General features: G+C 43.1%; 1 protein-coding gene across 8 annotated transcripts in view; it reads left to right on the forward strand.

The window, feature by feature from the left end:
• Nucleotides 1–26329, forward strand: part of DMXL1 (Dmx like 1) — a 142252-nt gene that overhangs the window by 79992 nt on the left and 35931 nt on the right. For 6 of the 8 annotated variants that reach the window (XM_005300153.4, XM_005300154.4, XM_042854648.2 and 3 more), the window contains 8 exons: nt 7196–7361; nt 8427–8679; nt 10632–11728; nt 12036–12227; nt 17663–17739; nt 17919–18046; nt 18984–19232; nt 19678–19791. In XM_005300153.4, coding sequence (XP_005300210.1) covers nt 7196–7361; nt 8427–8679; nt 10632–11728; nt 12036–12227; nt 17663–17739; nt 17919–18046; nt 18984–19232; nt 19678–19791 — 2276 coding nt within the window. The remainder of the gene's footprint in view (nt 1–7195; nt 7362–8426; nt 8680–10631; nt 11729–12035; nt 12228–17662; nt 17740–17918; nt 18047–18983; nt 19233–19677; nt 19792–26329) is intronic. The other 2 variants (XM_005300155.4, XM_008166673.4) reach the window with 1 other exon arrangement.

Raw genomic sequence — 26329 nt, forward strand, 5'->3', positions numbered from 1 at the left:
CAAACCACTGTGCTATCCCTCCCCGCACCTCCCTTCAGGCTTAAGGCTCCCCGAGAGGGCAAGGCAGCTGTTAAGACCTCTCCGAGGGCAGGGGAGGGCCGTCTGTTGCCGGACATGCAATCCCATGGCAAGTCGTAACCGCGTTGCCGGTTGCCCAAACTCTCCCCCTGGATGCCGAGACATTATTTCCCAGTGTGGGAATGACGTTCCCCATATTAAGACCAATGCCGTTTGCCCTCTTGCCAATCCGCGTCTAGACGTTGCTCCCTCTGACGTTACCAGTCTCTGCAGCACTGTTCCCCTGATGCCAATCTCCCCGGCACCAGAACCGTTCTCCCTGCTCAGCGCTCACCGGTAGCCATAACCAGCAGGCAGACCCAGGCATTGACAGCTCCTCCCTGGTCTCTGGAGAGTGGTTCCTCTGCTGCGGAGGCCCAGTTCAGCCCATCGCCCCAGTCTCCGCGATGGGATTAGGCACCGGAAACTGCTGTACCATTCACGGCACTGCAATGGCAGCAAGGCCAGTGGCCAACACAGTGGTTGTATTTGGGAGCATGGGGCATTCCGTTGATGACCATGTCCCCTTTGCAGCGCGCTTCAGTGGCTGCGTCGGAGCGAAAATCAATGACCCCACTGGCACCGGGCCAGGTACTGGAAGCTCACTTCGAGGTTGGGATGGAGGATCCAGTGGCTACCCCCCAAACCTCCCTCTCCAGTGGCTGTCGAGCCCTCAGGGCTGCCTCCTCTTCCCTGGACGAGGTGGTCGCAGGACCTTCCAGAGCCAGCCTCCCCGATGACTTTAAACAACACCAAGCTCTTCTCAGGTGGATTGCCGAGAACTTGGGCTGGAAATGCAGGAGATGGCAGAGCAGGACACCCTTTTCAATGTCCTCTCAGCCTCCACGCTTGTCCAGATTGCCCTACCTGTATGTGATGGGGTTCTCAAGATTGCTAAGGCTCTGTGGCAGACCCCTTCCTCTATCCCACTGTAGTGGGGTGGTCACTGCCCTGAAAGGGCTTGAAGCCAGCCCTGGGAGAGGGCTGGGGCTGCGAGCTAAAGGCTCACTGATTGGGGAAGCAGCCGCAGCTGGGCCATGCCCCAGTCAGACTGCAGCTGGCCCTATAAAAGCCCAGTGAAGCCAGGAGCTGAGAGGACTCTCCTAGCTCTTGAGGGAGAAGGGCCTGGCTGCCTGGGAGCTGAGAGAGTACCTAAAGTGGAGCAGGGCTGGGGGAAGGCTAGAGGAGCTGGGGCTTCAGGCCTTGTTACAAGCCAGAAAGGGTACTGGGGTTGCAAAGGGGCAGCCCAAGGGTAGGCAGCAGGTCCAAACCCCCCCTTGCCGGTGATGAATGGCATTTACACTGCAGTCTGCCCCAGTGAACGGGGGCTAGATCAAGAATGGCAGTAGCCGTAGTCTGAGGTGAGGTGGGGATAGAGGGTGGGGGTTCCCCGGGGAGGGGAGACCCAGATCTGTGGGGGTACTGCCAGGGGGCGGCACCAGGGTCCAGGAGGGACTCGGGCCCAGTGGGAAGCAGGACACCAGCTTGCAGAGGGCACTCCAGAGCTGGAAACGCTAATTTTTCTTTGAGTGCTTCCACAGTAGGTGTGCTTGCCACATGCACCGGTGCCAGAAGTTTTTCCCTCAGCAGTACCCGTAGGGGCGGGAGCGCCGCTGAGAACCCTGGAGTGGCGCCGCTGTAGCGCGCTATAAGGGGATCCACGCGCTCCCCCCACCCTCAGTTCCTTCTTGCTGCCAGTGAAGGTGCATCGGAACTATTCACTCCGGCTTAGCTGCAGCTCTTCCTAACCTCGTTCGTTGTTCAGTAGTACCTATATCAGTTAGTTTGTTAAAAGTTCTAGTTTAGTTAGAGTTGGGCCCCAGGGTTTAAATCATGGGAGTCTTGTAGGTGCTTGATGCCCAGGAGTGACCCGCACTCTGACTGCCTCCGTGAAACCCACATTAGCGACTGCTGTAAAATCTGCAGGCCCTTCAAGCCCAGAACTAAGAAAGAAAGAGACATCCGACTTCAGCCCTTCTCATGGAGTCGGCACTGGCTCCGACCCTGGTGCGCCGAGCAGAGTCCGCACCGGGCACCTTATCTTCGGTGTTCAGCGACCCCCCCCCTCCCCCCAGCACCCTCCAGTGGCCGGCACCACTCCCCAAGGAGAAAGCAGAGAAAGGCATCATCGTCGGCGAAGCGACGGGCAGGCCCTGTTCTCTCTTCCCCCCCCCCCCCCCCCCCCCCCCCCCCCGGGCTCTAGAGCTCCAACTCAAGTCGAGCGGAGCAGCTCGGTTGCGTCGATTCAGGCCTCTCCGGATGAAGTCCGCATGCCTTCGACACCGGAGGCCCTGCAGGTGGCTAAAGACATGATGTCCCTGCAGGTGCCTGGGGCACCGCCGGCACCCGGACCCCGGTCTAGAGGCAAGCCGCCGCTGGGCCCCCACCAGCCAATGCCGACTCGCCGCAGATCCCAGTCAGGGGACTGCTCTCGGGCTCGTTCGTTGCCCAGTGTCCGGTCAACACACAGCCCTCAGCCTCAGCTCTGATCACTCTCCAGGATATCTGGTAAAGTGCCGTCGGAAAGGAGCTTCAGCCACTGCTCCACGCCGAGTACAAGGTATCAGCAGGACAGGCACTGACGCCGCAGACACTCCCGCTCTAGACGGAGCTACAGAAGCTGCTCCCGGCACGGACGCTGGTGCCGGTCACACTCCGACTTTCATGCATCGAGGCACTGAGCTCACGACTCCCGGCGGGGTTAGCCAGTTGCTTGCCGTCATGGGTCCAGACATCGAAGCGTCTCGACTAGCAGCAGCTTGAGACGGCACCGTTCCTCGATGCCGGAGTCTAGGTACCATGGCAGAAGCCATGCTAGGTACTACCACTCGCACGGCAACGACAGGTTGTTGGCAACCCTGACCTCGTCGCGCACGCAGTGCCCTGGCTTCAATCGGGTCAACCCGAACAGCTGGTGCCGCCGGTGCCGCACCAGGGACAATGGCAGGGACCTCCATGGCAGAGCCAGTGGTGCCAGTGCACCCCCTGGCATCCCGCGCACGCCCAGCAAGGCCCTCGGTCGGTGGCAGAGGCATAGGAAGCACCCTCGGCCAAGCTATCCAGGCCCCCGAGGGATGCCTCACCGGGTCAAGGCTCCTTGGCACCGCAGGAAGAATCTGATCTAGGGGTGGATCCCGTGGCACCGGCCGACGTGCAGACCCTGGTACCGTCCCCGTCCCCTGCACCAGAGGACAAGATTGCAGCCCCGCCCCCCCTCAGTACCACAGGAGGACTTCAGGGCCCATCAGGAGCTGCTAAAGCAAGTGGCGTCCAGTCTCCATCTCCGAGCTGAGGAGATGGAGGGACCCTCGGACTCGCTGTTCAATGTACTCTTGTCCTCGGCACCGGGCAGAGTGGCCCTCCCGCTCTACGACGGGGTGGCCAACATCTCCAATGCCCTCTGGCAGACACCGGCCTCGCTTGCCCCAATATCGAAAAGGGCAGAGCGCAAATACTTTGTGCCCACGAAGGGGCACGAATATCTCTATACCCACCCGGCACCCAACTCCCTAGTGCAGTGGTTCCCAAATTGGGGTTCGTGAACCCCTGGGGCTTCACGAAATGTTACAGGGGGTTCTCAGGAAAAAATTCCCTAACGGCGGACAGAGCTGTCCCTAGGGGACGGCGGACAGCACGGGGCCAGCAACCTGGAGCCCCTGGACTTCCAAGAGCTAAGCAGATCAAAGCAAACATATCTATCATACTGAGGAGATTTAAACTTCAAGACTCCTTATCAAAAATGGAAAGGGAGGTGGATATTTTCTGCTGTTTCTAAAATTAAATAGGCAGATAGTATTGTTTTTAAAATTATTATGAAAAACAGGTTTAAGCTTTGTTGTAACGTGCGTCGTTTGCCTGAACTATTCAAGACCTGAATGCATATGTAGGAGGAACTCTTTGAGTTGGCTTCTTAAATACCTTCATGCTGTTTGAATTCTGATAATCCTTGATGAAACATAGGAGCCTTGTCTTATAACAGACTTATTCAAAGTGATACAAGCTACGGAGGTCAGATCTTGGAAGAGTGTTGCTGTTTTCATAATGTAATAAAAATAATGTAATTATAAATAATAATTAATAATAGTGTGTAATAAGCATGTCATAAAAACAAGTTTTATATTTCCAAGATCACTGCTTTTATAATTTATACTCGGGTAAAGGAGAAAATCCCTGGAAATACTCCTTTTTAGGAAGGGGTTCACGAGACTTGACATTTTCATGAAAGGGGTTCACAGGTTGTTAAAGTTTGGGAACCACTGCCCTACTGGTAGAGTCTGTAAACCACAGGGAAAGATAAAGCCAACCAGGACCCGTTCCCAAGAATAAAGACTGCAAAAGGCTGGACTCATTTGGCAGGAAGCTTTATTCATCTGCCAGCTTCCAGCTCAGAGTAGCCAACCACCAGGCCCTCCTCAGTTGTTATGAGTTGAACTTGTGGGGGTCACTGTGAAAATGTGATCCCTCCCTTCTGGAATGGGACAGGAAGGATTTTAAGGCGCTGGTGGATGAAGGCGCTGCCGCAGCAAAAACTGCTCTGCAGGCGGTGTCGGATGCGGCTGACACAGCAGCTTGGTCCATGGCCTTGGCTGTGTCCATGCGCAGGGCTTCATGGATTCTGCTCTCCGGGCTCTCCACGGAGGCGCAGTCCGCTATGTAGGATCTTCCCTTTGACGGCAAGGCCCTGTTTGCGGAACAAACGGACATGAGACTCCATGGTATGAAGGACTCGCGTACCACCCTACAAACCCTCGGGCTCTACGTTCCACCCAAAGAAAAGCCCAAGGCACAAGCCCCCGTCCCTGCGCCTCAGCCGAGGTCTGAACCTGCCTACCAGAGGACCAAGCCCAGAAAAGGCGACCTCAGAGGCAGTCTCGCTCGGTCCCTCAGCCTGGCCCCTCCAAGGGCAAGCATCAGGACAAGAGACGGTTTTGACTGGTTGCAGGAGGGTACCCGGGTGACCCCCGAGCGCACCCTCCCACCAATAAAGTTTGATTTTCAGCAACCACCTGTCTGCATTCCTTCCGGAATGGTCCCGCATAACATCGGACCAGTGGGTCCTCAACACCATTTCCCAGGGCTATACGCTTTGGTTTGTCTCACCCCCACCCTCCCACTCCCCACCCTCGGTCGGCAGGGCGGACCCATCGCACCTATCCCTGCTGCAGCAGGAGGTGGGTCAACTCCTCAGCCTGGGAGCTGTGAAGGCGGTTCTGTGGGAATTCCGAGGGAAAGGGTTCTACTCCCACTACTTCCTGATCCCCAAGGCCAAAGGGGACCTCAACCAGTTCATGGCAAATTGCCGATTCCGCATGGTCTCTCTGGCATGTATCATACCCTCCCTGGACCCTGGCGATTGGCATGCAGCCCTGGATCTCCAGAACGCGTACTTCCATATACACATATTCGAGGGGCACAGACGCGTCTCCATTTTCTAGTGGGACAGGACCACTAGTAATTTATGGTCCTGCTCTTTGGCCTGTCTACCGCCCCCAGGGTTTTCACAAAGTGCACGGCGGTAGTGGCGGCCTGCCTCAGACGCCAAGGGGTGCAAATATTTCCCTACCTCGACGACTGGCTGCCCAAGGGCACATCCCGGTCCCAGGTTCAGAGCCACGTGGACCTGCTGTTGGCCGCATGTGCCAAAGTGGGCCTCCTAGTGAATGAGGCCAAGTTGACATTGATCCCAGTACAGCCCATAGAATTCATAGGCGCTGTACTGGATGCCTCCAAGGCAACAGCCTCGCTTCCCATGGACAGGTTCCAAACCTTGAAGGGGCTTATAGCCTCGGTCACGGAGTTCACCATTGTGCAGCTTGTAGTACAGCTCTGCCAAAGCCAGCGTCATCTTGCGCCTGCTGAGTCAGTGAGTAGTGCAACGCGAACATATGGATGAATGACCAGGTGAAGGTCTCGTTGCAGGACATCCTGGACTATTAGCTGCATCTAAAGTTCCAGGGCTTGATGGTGTACTCCAAGCCCACCTCCATTGATACTGCTTGAGAGTCACCTAGAATGGAATCGCCATGAGCAAGCACTTGACACAGAAAAAACGGTTACCTACCTTTTTGTAACTGTTCTTCGAGATGTGTTGCTCGTGTCCATTCCATTACCTGCCCACCTGCCCCTCTGTCGGACTTGTCGGCAAGAAGGAAATGAGATGGTGTGGGCCAACAGCACCTGATATACTGGGGCATGAGGGTGCTACAGCTGGCCCTACGGGTACCACTAAGGCAAAAATCTCTGGCCGCACACATGGGCAAGCACACACCTAGAATGGAATGCACGTGAGCAACACATCTCGAAGAACAACAGTTACGAAAGGTAGGTAACTGTTTTATTCAGTGGTTGCCTTAACAATTGAAATATAACATTATCTTCAAGAAATTCTATTTTACTATTTCTTAAAAGCATGTTCTCATACAGCACTAGTATTTTCCTTTGAAAGCTATTGTTGCTGATTTCCCAATTTTCATCAGAAGTGGATATATTCTCTGTGGAACTGGAAAATGAGGCATATCCTCTCAGTTCAGATAATGTCCTAAGAGTAAGTTTGTACTAGTCCAGGGGTCGGCAACATTTGGCACGTGGCTCGCCAGGGTAAGCACCCTGGCGGGCCGGGCCAGTTTATTTACCTGCTGACACGGCAGTTTCGGCTAATCGCGGCCCCCACTGGCCGCGGTTTGCCGTCCCGGGCCAATGGGGGCAGCGAGAAGCAGCGGCCAGCACATCCTGCGCCGCTTCCCGCCGCCCTCATTGGCCCGGGATGGCGAACCGCAGCGAGTTGCCAACCCCTGTACTAGTCTATAAAACCCACCATTAACTTGAAAATATAACTATCAAATAACTAGTATGAGACAGTTCCAGGGTACATGGGAAGGTGCTTATCAGTTCTGTTGACATTTGAAAATTTAAAGACTGAACATTTATTTATCTTAAACACTCACCATTTCAATTTTAAAAAGATATAATTGTGTTGGTACTTTTTAGATAAACAAATACTTCAAAAACGTAATGGCTTTATGCATGCACATTTGGACAGCTATCTAAATCAAATCTTGAGTCAGATATCTAGAATTAATCTAATAAAATTTTAATATTAAACAAGTTTTTTCCCTCATCTATCTTGTTAAATCTGCAGGTCCCAAAAAGAAACTAAGATGACACAGTTCTTTGGGAACAATTTTACTGAAGATAGATGGCGTAAAGCAGCATTAAAGAATGCTTTTTCTTTATTAGGCAAACAGCGCTTTGAACATTCTGCAGCATTTTTCTTGTTGGCTGGTCACTTGAAGGATGCAGTTGAGGTAATAAAATAGTAGATTCTTCTATTTGTTTAAATAGTGCTAATTTTATGATAGTTTTTAGTCATTTCTTAATATTTTTTGTCTCCTAAATTTACAGGTATCTTCTTAAATAGGTTTACAGTGCATCTGAATTTTTGTCATCTAGTGTGACACAACTGTTGGAAATTCTCTCTATCTGTACCTTGTGATTATTGCACCTTTGGATCATTATTGAAAAGCTTCTTACACAGTGTAAAATTGTTTTTTTGTTTTTTGTTTTTGTTTTTTCATGTCATTAATGAAGCTTTGATGCACAACTATTCCTGATCTTTGCACTTGGATTTAAAAATGTTTTGTTTTTATCATTTCTCACCTAATAAGTTCAAGCTACAATTGATTTCTCAGTAATAGTAGTGGTAGATAGTCTGCCCAATAACTGTTGCTTTTAAGCTTCCAGTGATCTATCATAAGGAAACCCAGGAGGTGATAGATCTGGGAGGTTCCTTGGGTGCTGCTGGAGTCAGAGCATAGAGATCCCTTTACCAGGAAAAAAGCCATCTGGCTGAATAGTTAGGAGGAAGGTTGGTGGAAAGTGAGGGTATATCTAGTTTGTTTATTATAGTTTATTGGACAGCATGGACAACTTGATGAAGTGTTATGTGCACATCTCACTGGCTAGCTGAACTCAGTCTCCTGTGAATCAAAGGTACAATGTCATGTCAAAATTCTGCAAATGCTGTTCTGACAACATCGTGTCAAAAAATAGTTGGTCCATCCAGATGCATCATGCTGGAAGATTGTATGGAGTGAATGTATGGAGGGTAAATTATATGCAGGAACTCTAAACCCTGCATACATTACTGGATGACACTTTGCTATTATCACATATTTGCAGTTGCTGTCAGAGAGTTTGCAGAATTGAGCAAAAATTGACACTTCCAGTGAAACCATATTTCAGCAGGCTCATTTCACATTTTTGTCCTGTCATAAAATGGTGTATTCTTGGTGTAGGCCTTTTAACTTAAGGAGAAATGAATATTTAGTCTCTTAAAAAAAGTGGTGTTTTTTGTTTGTTTTTTTAATTAGGTCTGCCTTGAAAAATTGGGTGACATTCAGCTGGCTCTTGTAATATCAAGGCTTTATGAGTCAGAATTTGAAGTATCTAGTATATATAAATCCATACTGCAGAAGAGAATTTTGGGAAGTGCCTTTCCTGGTAAGGAGAGTTCATCAAACATGCATTGTGACCCTTTTCTACGAAGTATGGCTTTTTGGATTTTGGAAGATTATAGCATGGCTCTTGATACTCTAATTAAGCAACCTGCTGGAAATGAAGAAGGTAAGAGTCTAAATATGTTAGCTATGAAATTAGTTGCTAGTATTTCTGCACTTAAATTTAATCCACAGTTTAAAGTCTGTTTTGACTTTAGTCAACTCCTGTAAAGCCAAAAAGACCACTTGATGCCTATTTTATTGCTTACCTTTACCAAGTCTTGTTCTTCAGCTATTTTTTGTAACAGCAATTGTAAAATGAAAATATAATCAAACTTAATTGGCCACTTCTTTGTGACCCAGGAACCATTTTCCTGATTGCTGCAGAGTAGAGCTCCAGAGACAAGATGATGATTCTTAGATTGTGTGGATAGTCTTGTCTTCTCAGGATATGTCTGCCACAGGGAAATGAAAATTGGGAAATTGTTTGGTGTCGTGGACTCATATGGACTCCTGAGTGTCCCACGTACACTGTGTGCTAGCATTCATTGGTTTAAAAGATGTTGAAAGTAACTTCATACCTGTTAAATTTGTGGCCTTTTAAGTCCACTGTGAACCAGCTCAAGGTTAGATTACAGCCCAAGTCACAAAGTGTGAGTCTATGGAATTTCAAGTGCACCAACACCCTAATGGTCACAGGACAATGTCTTGATCCCAACAATGCTGTTGAAAGCACCTTTTGAACTAATGATGATTTCATTTAATAAAGTACTGTATTTCAGGTTGTAATGGCTGATAAAACTGCATACCAAGTTTTACAAAGTGGTTTCCTAGTTCCTTCCTAAATTGCTGATGTAATTCCACCTAATGAGGCAGTTATTCTATTGTTTGCCAATATCCTTCTTAGGTCCTTCTCTGTAGTGTTAAAAGAGCATGTGTTTTCTACTTGGTGTGGACTTCTTTTGACATTTTATTTGACTCTCAGTACATTCAGCTGCCTCTGAGGGCAGGTCTAAATATCTAGTTGAATGTATTTTGTAATGTTGTAGTCTGACAGATCTGTGGTTAGGTCATGTCATGGCTTCTGCTATCCAAGACAGTAAGGCTTCGCTGGCCAGCATCTGTTCTAAGCTATGGGATGCCTTGCACATGCTATGTTCCCAATATTCCAGTGGTATTGCATTCATGTTTAGACCTTATGGCTCATAAAATAACAGAGTAAAATGGTCACTGGTCTCTGAAATTACTTTAGTATTGGACTAAACACAGAACTGATATACCAGTGCAAGTTTAATTTCTTCTAGTCTAATACTGCTATTAATATATATAATTTTGTATAATTTTTATATATTTGTACTTTTAAATTGTATACATTTTTATATTTATATCTATATATAAATATATGTAAACATTATCAATGTAATCGCTTCTTTGTGTACTATAGTTGTCATAAAACTGTTTAAAAACTTGTTTTAAGATGTGCTTTTTGGAGTTGTCTTTCCTGTGAGGGACAGGATGGATAAAAAACCACATCTACGTTATTTTTTCATTTTAGATGTTAACATGATCTTTGGTAAGACATACTGGAAACTAAAGGTTACAGTTAAAATTGTTTGTTGTTCTCATAGTACAAAGATTACACAGCTCAGATTGACAGTGGGCAGTGGAGAATGCTGTATGTTCTTATAGATGGTACAAAAGTCTAGGATTCAGAGTTTTAATTACTGCAGCCGAACTGATCTCACTATGAAAAATTGAGTAATATTCCGTCCAAACTATGGGCCAAATTCTGCTCTCATTCAAACTAGCACAGCTCTGCCATTCACTTCAACAGCAGTCAGATCTGGCAATGAATATGTGTTGCTGTACTTTGTCTAAAACCAGTTATTGCTCTTTACTGCTAAAAATTGAAGTGATGGTGAAAAGGGAGAAACAGCAAACTTGAAAATACATAGCTGTCCTATATTAATTATATTGGTCATATAGATTTCTAATTAGCTTATGAGCTGGTAGAAGGTAAAGATTAACATTCAATATGAATTATTCTTCTGTGTTGTGATTTTTCTCATTTCTTTACAGATGAAAATGGTGCCTCCCCAAGTTGTGACCCTTCAGTGTTCAACTTTTATAATTATCTAAGGACGCATCCTCTCCTGCTGAGACGTCATTTTGGCTCTTCTGAAACGTCTTCAACACGCATTTGCCTAACTGTAGAAAATGGACTGGCAGACAAAATAAATTTAAGTGAAAGAAGATTGTTTTTCACTACAGCACATGCGCATTTAAAAGCTGGCTGTCCCATGTTGGCTCTAGAAGTGTTATCAAAAATGCCAAAAGTGGTCAAGAAGTCAAAGCCTTTTTGTACAAATTCTAGTTTAATGAACACGAGTAAAGATTTTTTACCTTCTTCACCAATAAGGTTAGAGACCAAGGAAGATAAAGCTTCCATTGTTGATTGGGCACAACCAGTACTAAATGGTTTGGGATCATCTTCAGATTGTTCATCAGACAAACAGTCAAGCTCTGCTCTCTCTTTTGATTGGAGTCAACCAAGTCTAGTATTCCAAGATGAACCGTTGGAGCTAAAGTGGGAAAGTGACAAAGATGAAGAAAGTGAAGATTCTTCTCTTGTAATGAAAGAGCTGAAACCTTTGCAGAAAATGACGAGTGAAAAGCTAGATGAAACTAGTTCTAACTACTCGGAGTCTTTCAGTGCAGTTGATGAAAATTATCTTTTAAGTCCATCAGAAGATGTGATCTCAGCACAATTGAAGTTTAGAGCATGCTTGAAGATTCTCACAGTAGAGCTTCGTACACTATCCACTGGTTATGAGGTAGATGGTGGGAAGCTGCGGTACCAGCTTTACCATTGGCTTGAAAGAGAAGTTGTAGCTCTTCAAAAAACCTGTGACTACAGTGCTGAAATAGAGGAGGTTCAACCTGGGATTAGCGTGACTGCTGATGAAATTGCATTAAGTGAAAACCCTGAAGAATTACCTGACCAATCAAAAGCCATGCTGCAGAGAGAGAATTTTCAGAAAAGGCGACAATGGCTTCTGAAATACCAGTCACTCCTGAGGATGTTTCTTAGTTATTGTATACTTCATGGATCTCATGGTGGGGGGTTGGCATCCGTGAGGATGGAACTGATTTTGCTTTTACAAGAATCTCAGCAGGTATGTGCTTTCATCCTGTTCCACAGGGTATGTTAAATACCATGGTCAGATATTAATTGTCTAAAAACATGCACAATATTAAACTTTTGTCTTTTTCATGCTTTAAAATTAAAAATGAATAACTGTGCTATTACCTCTTATATTGCAGTAATTTTGTAACATAAATTATGTAGGAATTCATGTAAATATAATTTACTCTTTTTCTAAATAATTTATCCTATCAATTGGATTTAAAGTTCTTAACTAGACAATGTTAACCTAGAAGTAAGAAGTTACAGCTGCTCAACTATAATTGTTTTTTTTAAAGGAACAGTCAATACAAACACTTCCTAGTCCTCTGCCAGAACAGAACTCTATACCTCTACTATTTGCCTGCACTGCCAGTGCCAAAACAGTGGTGGCCAGTCCATTACTGCATCTCAGCAACCTGACTCATGATATATTACATGCAGTAATAAACCTTGATTCACCACCTCACCCAGATATCCAGAACAATAAGGTAAGTATTTTATTATAATAAGGCAAGCTTGTACATTTTGCATATTTATACAGTTTGCTTAAAGTTAACTAACAGATTCTTTGACAGCTTGGAAACATTTCACGTCTATAACTAAAATTATAAATAAATAAATTAATGCAGTGCATAGATATGTTGTCTATGCTCTGCACCTTTTGGATTAAAAATTGCTAAATCACTGGAAATAAAATATTTCATTTTATTGATAGTGGGCAGCTACTGTGACGTACTGAGTTCCTCACTTAAATGGGAGTTGAGGTAGATCAGCACCTCTCAGGATTGGGCCCTCATGTGATGTCTGCAGAGGAGTATGAATTTTTGAAAGAGTTGTACAATACACAGTTCTTCTTTGAGTACTTGCTCGTGTAGATTCCATTCTAGGTGTGCGCACACCCACATGCACAGTCTTCAGAGATTTTTGCCTTAGTGGAATCCATAGGGTAGGCTGTGGTGCCCCGTTGAGTACTGCACCTATGCGCTGGTGTATAGGCACCGCCGATCCTATGCCCTCTCAGTTCCTTCTTAAGGCCCGTGAAGTTTGGTCAGAGCACCTTGTCTTGCAATTGCAAGAGCATTAGCAGTTCTTGAACAGCCCATTATCTGTCGTCTTAGTTAACCTTTAAGTTAAGTGTTGGGTTGTTTGGTAGTTAGAGTCCCCAATGGGACTTTGCCCTGGAGCAAGTTTTGCTCCATTCCCCCGGCTTCAAACCATGCTCGTCAGGCAACAGGCCGATGCCTATTAGTGAGCTCCATGACACGTCTCTGAAGTGCTTGGAGGAGTCCCATAGAAAGGACAAGTGCAGAATCTGTAAGAACTTTCGTCCTAGAACCCAAAAGGAGCGGCCTGAGGGTCCTCCTCATGGAGGCTGCGCTTTGTCCTGCGTCAGAGCCCTTCCACTCAGATCCTACACCGAGCACCTCAGCATTGGTGCAGAGCGCACTGCCAGCACCGGGCTCTGCCCGGCACTATTCCCCCTCACTTGTGCCAAAGAAGCAGCAAAAAAAGAAAAGCCCCCCGACATTGGAAGGGAAAGGGGCCTTGGGCAAAGGACCCATGCCATGCATGTGCCCGCCCTGGGGTTTCACGGGGGTACCACTGAGATTGGACCCACCCAGCCCAGCCAAGGATCCATCTCCTAGTCCCGTGAGCAGTAGGGGGCCCCAGCTTCTCCCAGAGCTCTCATTGCCTGATGCGGCCCCTGCGGCTAAAGAACAAACAGGCCGGCCAGGTGCCTGACTCAGCTAAGGCCCTAATGCCTAAGGGCAAGCTGATCATGAGACGGCCCCATAGGGCAGTGGAGCACCCTCGGTCCCCAGACCACAGGTGTAGATCCCCGTCTCCGGGCCTAGAACCCTGGCACTGTATTCCCATCTCCGACCAGAAGACCCAGGTCCCCGATGCTGCGTTCTCCCCCTTTGACACATGGGACACTGGAATCAGGGCTCCAGTCCCCGTACTACCGGTACCGATGAGCTTCCCGTCAAAGATCACCACGGCGCAAGTCACCCTTGCCCAGATGGTCTCCCAGATGTCGGTCCCCACTAGGACGGGATCGCTTCCAGGCACGGGACTGGTCTCCCCCCGTGCAAATTCAAGGAGGCCCTCCCACAGGACTGAGCCCAGGAGTTCGCCGCTTTGGTGGATGAAGGCACAGCGATGGCAAGGGGGGCCTTTCAGATGGCCTGTGACGCAACTGACTCAGCAGTCAGGGTGGTCACCTCTGCGGTGGCCATGAGGCACAGCTCCTGGTTGCAGTCCTTTGAGTTATCCCAGGAGATGCAGCCACTATACAGGACCTCCCGTTTGAAGGGACGGGGCTCTTCTCTGAGCTCACAGACTCAAGACTCCGTGGCCTTAAAGATTCCTATGCCATCCTCTGCTCCTTTGGCCTCCATACTCCTTAGCAGGCCAGGAAGCCATTCCGCCCTCTGCTTCCTCCACCGCCACAGTCTAGGTCCTGGGCTGGGCACCTACTGGAAAAAGGATAGAGACAAGAGGTCTTCCCGTTAATCTGCTCAGCCTGGCCCTTCCAGAAACCAAGGAGGCCAGAAGCCGTCATTTTGAGGGTGCACTTGAGGACGACATCCCAGTCACCTCACAGGATCCACCCTCCCACTCTTTCCTCAACCATCTCCGCCCCTTCTGGTCAGCCTGGTCTTGGCTGACCTCGGACTGTTGGGTGCTCGAAGTAATATCCTCAAGTTACACCCTGCTCTATTGTACACCTTCCCCCCAGTGTTGTTAATTCACAGGGTCCTCATGAAGATCAAGCAGGACAGGGCAAAGGTGATCCTCATAGCGCTGGCTTAACCATGACAGCACTGGTTCAGCATGCTGCTGGACCTCTCGGTGGCTGCTCCGTTACAGCTACCGCTCAGTCTGGACCTGCTGTCACAAAACCATGGCAATCTTCTGCATCGGAACCTGGCGGCGCTGCACCTGGTAGCTTGGCTGCTGCATGATTAAATGCAGAGGTACAGGAATGCTCGGCCGGTGTCCAGCGGGTCCTGTTGGGCAGCAGAAAGCCCTCCACTAGAGTGACCTACCTGGCCAAATGGAAGTGGTTCACTTGTTGGATCTCAGATAAAGGCATTCGGCCTGAGTGGGCCTCGCTGCAGTTAATCCTGGACTATCTTCTGCAACTCAAGCTCCAAGGCCTGTCCCTTTCATCTGTCAAGGCCCACTTGGCCGCTGTCTCGGCCTTCCATCCGCTGCTCCAGGGTAGATCGGTTTTCACCAAGGATGTGACTGCCAGGTTCCTCTAGCATCTCTACCTGTAAGTCAGGGAACCTGTCCCTCTGTGGGACTTAAAACTTGTTCTGTTGCGACTCATGGGGGTCCCCCTTCGAGCCTATGGCTTTCTGCTCTCTCCTTCTCCTTTCCTGGATGGTTATGTTCTTGGTTGCAATAACGTCTGCCTGCTGGGTCTCTGAGATTTAGGGTGCTTACCTCTATACAGTCTTTTACAAAGACAGTCCAGCTGCGGCTTCACTGGCTTTCCTGCCCAAAGTGGTCTCAGTTTCATACGGGCCAGGACATTTACTTACCTGTCTTTTTTCCAAAACCGCATAAGTCGGAGCTGGAGCATAGGTTGCATTCCCAAGACATCAGGAAGGCGCTAGCCTTCTATGTTGAAAGGACCAAGCCATTACGCAAATAGACGCAATTGTTTGTTGCGTTGGCTGACCGGGTGAAAGGTCATGCCGTGTCTGCTCAAATAATTTTTTCTTGGATCACTGCCTGCATTCGCTGCTGCTATGATCGGGCACAGGTGCCACCTCAGGCAATTTGTCACCGCCCACTCAACCAGGGCGCAAGCCTCTTCGGCAGCTTTTCTAGCCCAAGTGCCTATCCAGGACATCTTTAGGGTGGCCACTTGATAGTCTGGCCACACATTCACGTCCCATTATGCACTTACCCAACAGGCCCAGGATGATACTGGCTTTGGTAGAGCAGTACTACAAGCCAATAGACGGTGAATTCCAAGCGCCCCTCCATTGAAACTGCTTGTGAGTCACCTAGAATGGAATTGACATGAGCAAGCACTCGATGAAAAATCGGTTACCTACCTTTCGTAACTGTTGTTTTTCGAGATGTGTTGCTTATGTCCATTTCATTACCCACCCTCCTACCCCTCTGTCGGAGTTGCCGGCAAGAAGGGACTGAGGGGGCATAGGTCCGGCAGTGTCTATATACCAGTGCATAGGCGCGGCACTCAAGGGGGGGCCACAGCCGACCCTACCAATACCGAAAGGCAAAAATCTCCGCCGACTGTGCACATGGGCGCGCACACCTAGAATGGACTGGACATGAGCAACACATCTCGAAGAACAACAGTTTCAAAAGATAGGTACATGTTTTTTTCTTTCATTTTTGTACTGTGTTTTGAATGAATCAAGAATTCCTGATACTTTAGCATAAAATCTTACTTTATATTAACTTACTTCCCTGTTTCCATTTAAATAAAGCTGATAATTTTGAAGGCAAAAAATAACAAAAAGCCCTGTAATTACTGCTTAAAAATTACAAAACATCTCTGACATGAAGCAGTGTATCTTTATGCAACGATAAAATATTTCCCATAAAACATTTTCTTTTTCTTTGCAAGATTCCCTCCTTAATTGCCTTTGAGTAAAAACTAAATTTAATACTTTCCAGTGATTATCTAAGAAGCTTACAAGTGTTAGGTATCAACTCCCATTTACTTTAAATGGGAGCTAGGCACTTAAATCTCCTGGGCACCTTTGGAAAATCCCAGCCTCATATCTTAAAATTCTTATCCTATGGGATAATGTACAAGATGTTTATATGAAGGATAGTATTTGTGTAACTTAATTAACGGATGCTTTTATCACACAATAAATTAAAAGGAAACCCTTTTTTTCTTCTCCTATCCCTATCATTAATTTACTTTGAGACTGAATATAAAATGTGTGTGTGCTAGGACAACAATGAGCCTGTTTAATGCAATTCATAATAAACTGTGTGTATGTGGCTTAGAACTGCAGCAAAGATCAGTCCAAAAAACCTAAATGTCACTACAGTTCTTTATTCAAGAGCTCCAGTCTGAGGCAACTGTTAAGAAGCAGCATACTAATAAGCTTGATTGTAATTCTTTCTACTTGATTGTGCAGTATGCTTAATTGTAATATGCTTTCCAAGCTGGTTCTTTCTTAAAACTTGATTGTGTTTATATACATGATTTTAGTAGAATCTACATTGTGAAGTACCATAAATATTAGAAACTAAAACTACTCTTGGCTAATATGCATTTGGCAATGCAATGTTCTTGCTTTTTTTTATTTAGAACTCAGTTCCACAAACACTTCAATGTATGTATAACTTGCTCATCTGTGTAGACCTGTTGCCATCAAAACTTGTGTTTTCAGGATTGGACTTGTTCTCTAATTTACTGTGGGTCCTCCTACTCAGTATTGTGAATTAGCAAAATTCAGTTGTAATGGCATAGCTAAATTGCTTTCTGAACTGTTAGAAACATATCACCTGTTTCTGTTTAAATGTATTATATTAAAAGTTGCTGCCAGATATAACTTAATTATTGGTCACTTTCTTGGCATAGAAGGTGACATAAACACAGTATCAGAGACTTCCATTCAGGACTAGGCATACAATTTTTGTCACATTCTTGGTGGTTTTGACCTGCTGAAGTATTTTAATGAATGAGAGTTCTACATATCAGGGAGTAGCCATGTTAGTCTGTATCCACAAAAACAACAAGGAGTCCGGTGGCAGTTTAAAGACTAACAGATTTATTTGGGCATAAGCTTTCTTGAGTAAAAAACCCACTTCTTCAGATGCATGGGTTCGGACTCCTTGTTGTTTGAGAGTTCTACAGTAATCTATACAAATGTTCAATTTGTAGTGTAATCTGTACTGTAAATACTTTGTCTTCCAGATACATGTAATGCATACCTTAGCAGCATCACTCTCTGCCTGCATCTACCAGTGCCTTTGTGGTGGCCACAGCTACAGGTAAAGAACTATGGAACACAGCCAGGGCACTAGGTCACTATACTAACAGTTTAATATATAGACAGTGCACCTAAAAACTGTCTGTGTAGCTCTGTCATATTGTGAGTACTGTGCATTAGCCAATTGTAAACAGAATTGCAGTGTTTATATAAACATAGCTTGCTGTTTCTTTTCCACAGTTCATTACAAGCAAACCAGTTCACTGGAACAGTATATCAGACACTGCTGCTTACCCAGCGACATACTCTAAGAACAACAAGCTTAGATGAAACTGTAACTCCCAATACATCTCCAGCTCAATGGCCAGGTATCTAGTAGTGGATTTCCCCCCCCCCCCCCATCCTCTTTTACTTGCAGGTATTTAACTACAGTTTGAGCTTTTAAACAAATACTAGGAAATTGTTAAATATTTTTGCATATCAGATAACATACTGCATACTAGTCACTTGTTTTTTTTAACCGATTAAACAGTCTTCAACATTGAAATTAAGATATAAACTGAATTATATATTGCTTTCTTGCACTAAAAATTGTGCATGTCTGTAGGGATATGTATTTACATTATAGGTGGAGTTGATAGCCTCACTTGAAGATGAGAATGCTCAACAGTTGCCATTATAAGACCCTGTTTTCAGTTGCTTATAACTTAGCCAAACTTCAACCATTCAGGCTGAAACTTGCCATGCTGGATGTTCTCCTCATGCTGATTTTTTTGGAAGGGGCAGGGGTGAGGAGGGGGAAGAGAGAGAGAAATCTTTAGTTACAATTTAGGAATGTCCTACAAATATTCCATTGCTAACCCTTCACTGAATGAGGTAGGGGTCTTTTGGGGGCTAGGCGGGGGGAAGCATGCTATTATGTAACTAAAGATTTTAACATACTGCACAAGAGGGCTGAATAAAGGTTGCACGGGCAACCTGAATTCTGTCATTTCATAACTTTTGAGTGCTTGACTTGAAAGTTGTAAAGTTCTTTTAACGTAGCTTTTTGCTTAAGTTTGAGTATATTATTGGACTACTGATTAATGACATGTTTAATACACAAACCTGTAAAAGGGTACTAAAATGCAAAAGCTAAGTAAATTTTATTTCCTTCTGGAGTCTTTTAATATAGGTAACTTTCGTTATTCTTTAATGTCTACATTTTGTCCTCCAAATTAATAAAAGGATTCATACATTTGATTATATCATGCATCTTTGATTATAAACCAGAAAGTATTTACCTCTGTTATTTTTATATTTTAGGAATAACAACTCTGATAAGTCTTTTGAATTCTGCTGGTGAGGAAGCCCAGCCAGGACTCACAGTTTTACTTTGTGAAATTCTAACAGCAGTCTATCTTAGTCTCTTCATTCATGGTCTAGCAACTCATTCCAGCAGTGAATTGTATAGAATTATGGCCCATCCTTTTAACGACAAAATGTGGTCTGCTGTCTTTGGTGGAGGAGCTCATATTCCTAGCAGAGGACAGATGCAACAGACAACAAAAGCTGGTTAGCTTACGCTTTTTTATTTACCTCTCTTTTAGGTTTTTTTTTTTTTTTTAAATATTTCTGAAAAAAACTTCTTGATTACCATACAACATAGCTTGGGTTTAGTAGAAATTCATTGTGTGTCTTACTCTAGTTCATATTCGAAGCAATGTATACAAAAGACAATACAGTAAATTGCTCTAACACTTAGTGGAGCAGTTGTTTTGTAGAATAGAACACGAGAGGGAAGTGAATGGTAATGAAATGCACTTCTGTGGATTTTTAATCCTATAGAAACAGATTTAGGGTTAAACTTCTATACTGCTTTTTCAGTTATGCCAGAGTGTAGAAAATAGAATATTAAAAATGGTTCTTGCAGAGCTCAACTTTTGACTTTCTCCTGACACAATAGCCATATCTGTGTTCCTTTACTGCAAGTACAGTGTATGTTTTCTCTCTTTGGCAGGTAGGCACTTCTCTATGCCTAGCCCACACCAGGTAGTAGTGTTCTCTATGGAATGTGTGGGGTTTTCCAAATCCCTTGCTGCCATCAGTACTCATAGTCCTACCAAACATGCAGGCAAGATATTAACTTTAGTATTTAGGTCTCTAAAACCAGTTTGCATATATAGAAATATAAAACCGGTAAAGAAAAATTTCTGATCGCAAGCCATGAGCTTGAATTTAAAAACGGATAAATTTTTTTTGGTTTAATCCGCAATTGGATTACACTTCAAAAAAATTGACATATTTGTAGCATTTTTGCTATGCTTTAATTTAAACCAATTTTAAATACAAAAATAATAAATTGCTCAGACCATGGTTTGGCATCATCAGAAGTGTTTCAAATCTTTGTTTATGGAGGCTGCTTGTTTTGCATCAAATAGATATATGGGTTATGATGACTGTGGATTTCTAAGTGTTCACCCAAGACACCAAATGTGATATTTTCTCACTTTTTGGTATACTTAAAATATTTTAATAATTATAGAGAATCCTTTAGAATAGCAAACAAATAATGAACATTGTAAATACATGAATTCTAAATTGTCCTGAGATGGATTGATTTTTTTTTTAAATACATTTTTCTTTAGCACAAATTGTTAGTTTATTGATACAGAGTTTAGGATAATTTTAAACATGATATTCATGTAAATGCCTTGATAGAGAGAGCTTTATATAAATGTAAATATACATATTTTAGTGACTTACTACTGCAAAGGCTCTTGTCTAGTGATCTGTAATATCATAACTCTACTAGTTTTCCAAAAGTCATGAGGTTAAAAGTGTAGCACTTGGAGGGGAAGGCATTTTGATTAAGACTTGTTTAACTCCAGTGACTGACTAACATTTTGGAGAAAGCACGTTGAGCCTAACATACTGTCACTTCGACTAAGATGTGAGAGGTCAGTTACTCTGAAACCCTGAAAAAGTCTTGCAACAAAGTAGATACTCCTGACTCTTGTAAGTTGCAAAAACAAAAAATCCAGAAACTGTTCTGAAAAAATCATACAGGCATTTCTTATACATAGTGATAATACAAAAAAAAAAAAGGCACAAGTCCAATTTCTAAAAATCCTTTGCAGATGACTGAAATACAACATGCTTAAATAACAGTTGTGTGTAGGGGAAGAAGAAAACAAAGAAATCAAGCACAAAGTACTGCTAAAATGGGGGGATCCAAAAGGAGATATAGGGGGAAGCAATGTCTGAATGGTGAATACTAGCTATCTCCATCATCTGATCTCTCCAGCATCCAGTGACACGTTAGTCAGACCACTTTATTCAGTCACCACTGACTCCCATTCAGCTTTCCTTCTGGATTGTTCGGTAACTTTCAAGTATGTTGTCCAATAATTATGCCTATCTTTTTTTCTCATCACTTTCCTTTTACATTTTATGTTAAGCTTTCACTCACAGATTAATAATAATAATAATAATAATAAATAATAATATAATTTAAAAATTAAAGATTGAAATTAAAGACTGTTTCTAGTATTAAAAAAAAAAAAAGACTTTTCAGGTATGCATATAAATACTTCGTAATGGCATACTAGTTCAAAAAATGAAATACCTGATAAACACCTGGGTTATTTTTCTGAAAGTGTTTTTTGAGAACCCTGTCAACATTTTCCTTCCCACAAATTAAGGATGTCAAAAGACACTTTCTTATCTCATGGGGAGAGTTGCAGTAATGGGAGAACTCATTCTTTAAGGTGAGATCGTGTCCACATGAGCATCACGCACTTTAAGCTTCATCTTGGTTCCCCTGTGCCATCCAGAGTTCATAAAGAAATCAGACTTCCAAAAAGACTTCTGATCCTCTGAGAAAAGTGGAGTATGCATTTTTCCTTTGATATTTGTTCAGCTGTTTGTCTGACTTTGAGCATTTTTCTGAATGTGGATACTGAGCTCCCCATAAGTTGAGTTTAATATTTTCCATGTCCAAAACATGTATCTTTATGGAATATACTTAAGCTGATGTGGGAAAAGTTTTTTTAAGTGTTGCTTAAGATCTCAGAGCTAGTGACAGAAATAAATGTGTAGTTTTAAATGTCAGTTACATTTTAAAACAAATTTTAAAGTTTCTTTTGTTCATTTGCCAAGAATAATAGTTCAAAATTCAGATTCCCTTGAAATAGTTTACACCCCAAACACATAAAGTAGCATCCTTGCACTGCTTTAGGTGTTCTGAATATCACTTCTCACAAAGGAAATAGACTCCTTAATTCCATTAAGTAAAGAGAGAACATATTTTTCAAATATTATTATTTTTGAGACTCATTTAATTTAAGTTTACATATCTTGGCAGCCTTGTAAAATGTTTCCCTCCCCTGGGAATTGTTGTTTTGTGTATATAAAGCATTAGTTTTTCCGTTATCCTTCATGATAAAAGGGTAGGTGAAAAAAGATGATACATTTCCAGGACCATTTGGAGAGCTTCAGTCTAGTTTCCTGAATAATTTCTGATTTAATTCTGTGCAACTTAAATAGAGAAATAATAATTTTTCCATAATAAGTTCTGCAGAACAATTTTGATACTTGCGATTGTTTTATAACAGTTAGAAATCCATACTTCATTTCATGTGCTCAGTTGCTATAGAGTACTACTGTAAATGAAAATAAAAAATCAAGCCTTTTGTAGGAATGATTTTTAACATTAATTCAAATAATCATTTTGGACTTCAGATTACAAGTAAAATGTTTTTAAAATTGCTAAATTGCTTGTTGCAATTAATTTGTCTCCACAAACTAAGGAATGATGATGAAAATTTTGCTGTTTGCTGTCAGCATGATACAATTTGGATCGAACATTGAGTAATAGTGAAATCCTGAGTAGCTTGAAATATGCTTGGTTCATAATTCTTTCTTTTATTGAGCATTTTTAAAATGTTTTAAAGACAGTTCCGTGATCCCAGATACCTGTCCATCTTGTCTTGTAGATTAAATGGAGCCACTTCACTATTATTCATCAGGGTTTACTTTTGCCATCCGTTCTCAAATGTTATGTGACATGCTAGAAAATGAACTAACGCACTTCAAAACCAGAAAATATTTTGAATATTAAAACGATTCCATTAGTTTATCACTGAACCACAAAACATTGTTCTCAGAAAACTTTTTAAGGAACTGTTTGGAAAGTTAAGGTGTTGGAAAGGAATGTGAGTACCTCCTTTGCCCATCTATGAGGTAAATGAAAAAAGTTGTCATCCTTTTTTTTTACTGTCTTTGCCTCCACGACCACAAGACTTCAGAGAACCGAATCCCTCACCAAGCTGTTGCAACTCTGTGAGGAATCCACACTGTAATGCCAGATTTGCCATCCCTTCAGACCTAATGCATGTGTATGAAGCAAGTGCCCATGTGCACCAGCAGTACCAAAACCACCATCATGAAAAATTATCCAAATTTCTAATAAATTATTTTAATCGAACCCTGTGGTTCACTCCTCTTCTCCCCCTCCCCTGTGTTGTAGCTTGCAAGGCAAATCTACGGTGTTTAATATCCTAATATCTAAAGCTCCCAGACCACTTCAAATACTGGGATTTTTAATAACTTTCATTTTGTTGAGACCAACCATATTGGTGGAGTTGGGTGGGAGGAGAGTGGAAGAATAGAGAGAGAAGAGTAGGAACTAAATGGGGAGGAGTGTCTGCCAGTAACTGAAGTAAGTTACCAGAACTTGGAGAGTAGTACATTAATGACCTGTAGTACCACAAGGCTGGGTTTGAGAGAGACTGCTCAAGGATTGTCCGTTAGAGCAAACCCACGTTGATTGTCTACACAATGTTAGTAAAACTGATCTTCATAATAAGATGAACATAGGGTATGGTTCCCAGTTTCCTCCTTAAGGTGAACTTGAGATTTCATAAGGATCAGTCCATTCATTTTTCCTCACGTTTCCTCTTCTGAGTCCCTTCTTGGACATTGCGGCCATTATGTACTATGTGCACAGAAACCAGGAGTTTTGACAGTCTGACTTCCTCTTTCTGCTTTTGGATGGGGAGAGAGTGGGGAAAGACATCTTCGGTCATACTCAAGTGGCTACGTATTTCCTTCATGTAAATATACTTTGCAGAAGGTCTGCGAGTGGTGGGGATAAGAGGCTGCCTTCTGAAAGTCATACCTTATTCTGTCATTCTCCGTGTCTTGGGCAGATGGGTTGTCCACTGATTACCAGTTTGCTATCCAGAAAACATTTTTTCTATGTATTATGGGACCGATGACAACACATACCAGACAATGTCCTCTAAATTCCCATGTAAATTATTCCCACTCTTGTTTGTGCTGGGTGTTGCCAGGCATAGCCCAGATTCCTGATGGGAGTGGGGTGGAGAGGGACTCTGTGGGAGCTGCTGAAGAAAGGAGAATTTTGGTTTTAATTTGTAAATTCACTTTTTGCAAAAGAGAGAACCAATCTAAGGGTCCCAGCCAGGTAATGCTGTTCAATTTTATAGTAGTCTTGATTGTTTTGACGAAATGGAGTCTTTGGGTAAAAAGCAGACTCTAGCAAGAAAGGGAAGTACACCTCTACCCCGATATAATGTGACCTGATATAACACGAATTCAGATATAACACGGTAAAGCAGTGCTCCGGGGGGGGGGGGGGCAGGGCTGCGCACTCCAGCAGATCAAAGCAAGTTCGATATAACGCGGTTTCACCTATAACGCGGTGAGATTTTTTGGCTTCTGAGGACAGCGTTTATATCTGAGTAGAGGTGTACTACAGGGAGTTGCTTAGTGGAAGATAGGGAATGGGACTTCTTGAGTCAGAAAAAAGAGAAACAGAGGTCCAAATTTCAGGTGTTTAAGTGATAAATTTACAAGGTAAGAGCAAAATCCTTTTTTCCAGAAATAGTAGTAATTTTCGACGGTTGGTATTCAGCCAGACAAAAGTAATCTGAGACACCATTGATTTTACATGGAGCAGCATGTTGCCAAACTGGAAACTGTCCCTGTACCAATTCGTGGTACTCCATTGTTACGTTTTAGTGTAACTTCTGTACTGTAATCTAAAGTAGGACATCTGGATTCACAGACTGTTTTTTGTTTTTCTTTTAATCTGCTTCCTATTTTAAATTTGTCTGCTTTTAAAAAAATATTGTATTTTTTTTTTTTTTTTTTACTCCTTAAAAGTGCCATTTGTGAACTTGTCTCAGTGTTGTAAATTTAATGTATTGGGAATTAAGATGCATTTTCTCAGATTCTGAGTATATTAAAATTAAGTTCAAAACCACAATCTCAAATTTCTTTTAAATTGACATACTTTGTTTTGTAGCTATCTATACACACTAAATTTGACTTCACTATTAAAAGTAGCTAATGATTTAAGATCCTAAATGATATGTAATCAAGAGAGAGAAGGTAGATGATGTAATATCTTTTATTGGACCAACTTCTATTGGTGAGAGAGACAAGCTTTCATAGCCTACCACATAAGGATTTTTTTAAAAAAAACATACTTATGAACTCAAAGGATTATCAAATGATTGTTTGAGAATGTACAAAAATAGGTCACACATGATGTATGTCTCAAGTCACCTATATTTAGTTAAAAATCATTCTAAATTCAACTCTTTAAAGTATCAGACAAGTGACCAAGGGCTAGAAAATGATTGAGGAAAATACCACCACAGATTATCAGAAATAGCAACTAATAATATAGCAATTGCTTTTTGAAATGCACTTTTAAAAAAAAACTTACAAATTTATATTTAGTGCTGTATCATAAAACAGTTTTCTTTTTCTGCTTCATTTAAACATTGGAGTAAGTTTCATTTTTTGTGCTGAAGCTAAAATTACATATTTAATGATGCACGTGCATGCTCTTTGAGTTGGCTGATAATCTTTAAATAACAAAATAGGAAACATTGTATTACAGCATATATATTTGCATCATTAATGCAGGTAAGTGAATTCTTAATAGCATCCGTAAGGGGAAATATGTTTCTACTTAGCCACACTGTTCTATTGTAGCAACGTGGTGACAGAATATGCACAGTTCAAAAGTAGCTATCTTAGGTTCAATATGAAGTCTAGTTGTCCGCTTGTAGTAAATGTTGAGTTAAGCATACATTACAGTTTAGTTTGTAAAGCATTTCACAATAGAAACAACCCCGTCTTGTTTTCACATGATCATTGGATTCTGATGGTTTTCAGTGGGAACTTTCCATGCTTTGTTTTTTGCCTGAAGGTAAATTTCCTTTTTTGGAAGTGGGAGTAAAAAAATCCCTTCAGCCACTTTGAATTTTGTAAGATGTTAAAAATTGTTCCCATTTAAAACAAACAAACAAAAAAAACCCACTCTTAAGACCAGACTGTAGCAAAAAATAGCTTAAGCTTGAAACTTGCAACAGACAGTACTCCTTTGAGGGCTTAGTGACTTTTGATTGGCTTGGAAAACATCTAGTTTTCATTAACCAGAGTTACGAACATTTGAAAATGTAGAATAAAATTTAAATGAAAATGCATAGTAGAAAATTTCCTGACGTTAAGCTCTGCTCATAATTATAAACATTTTTCTTCAAGTGATTGCATATGTCCTTTGTACTAGGTGTATGTGTGTCTCATGCACTGTTGCCAGAGTTTTCCCTAGTGGTTCCCATACAGGCAGCCAT

Source organism: Chrysemys picta, chromosome 6 (genome assembly GCF_011386835.1).
Source record: "Chrysemys picta bellii isolate R12L10 chromosome 6, ASM1138683v2, whole genome shotgun sequence".
In the NCBI taxonomy this organism is placed as follows: domain Eukaryota; kingdom Metazoa; phylum Chordata; order Testudines; family Emydidae; genus Chrysemys; species Chrysemys picta.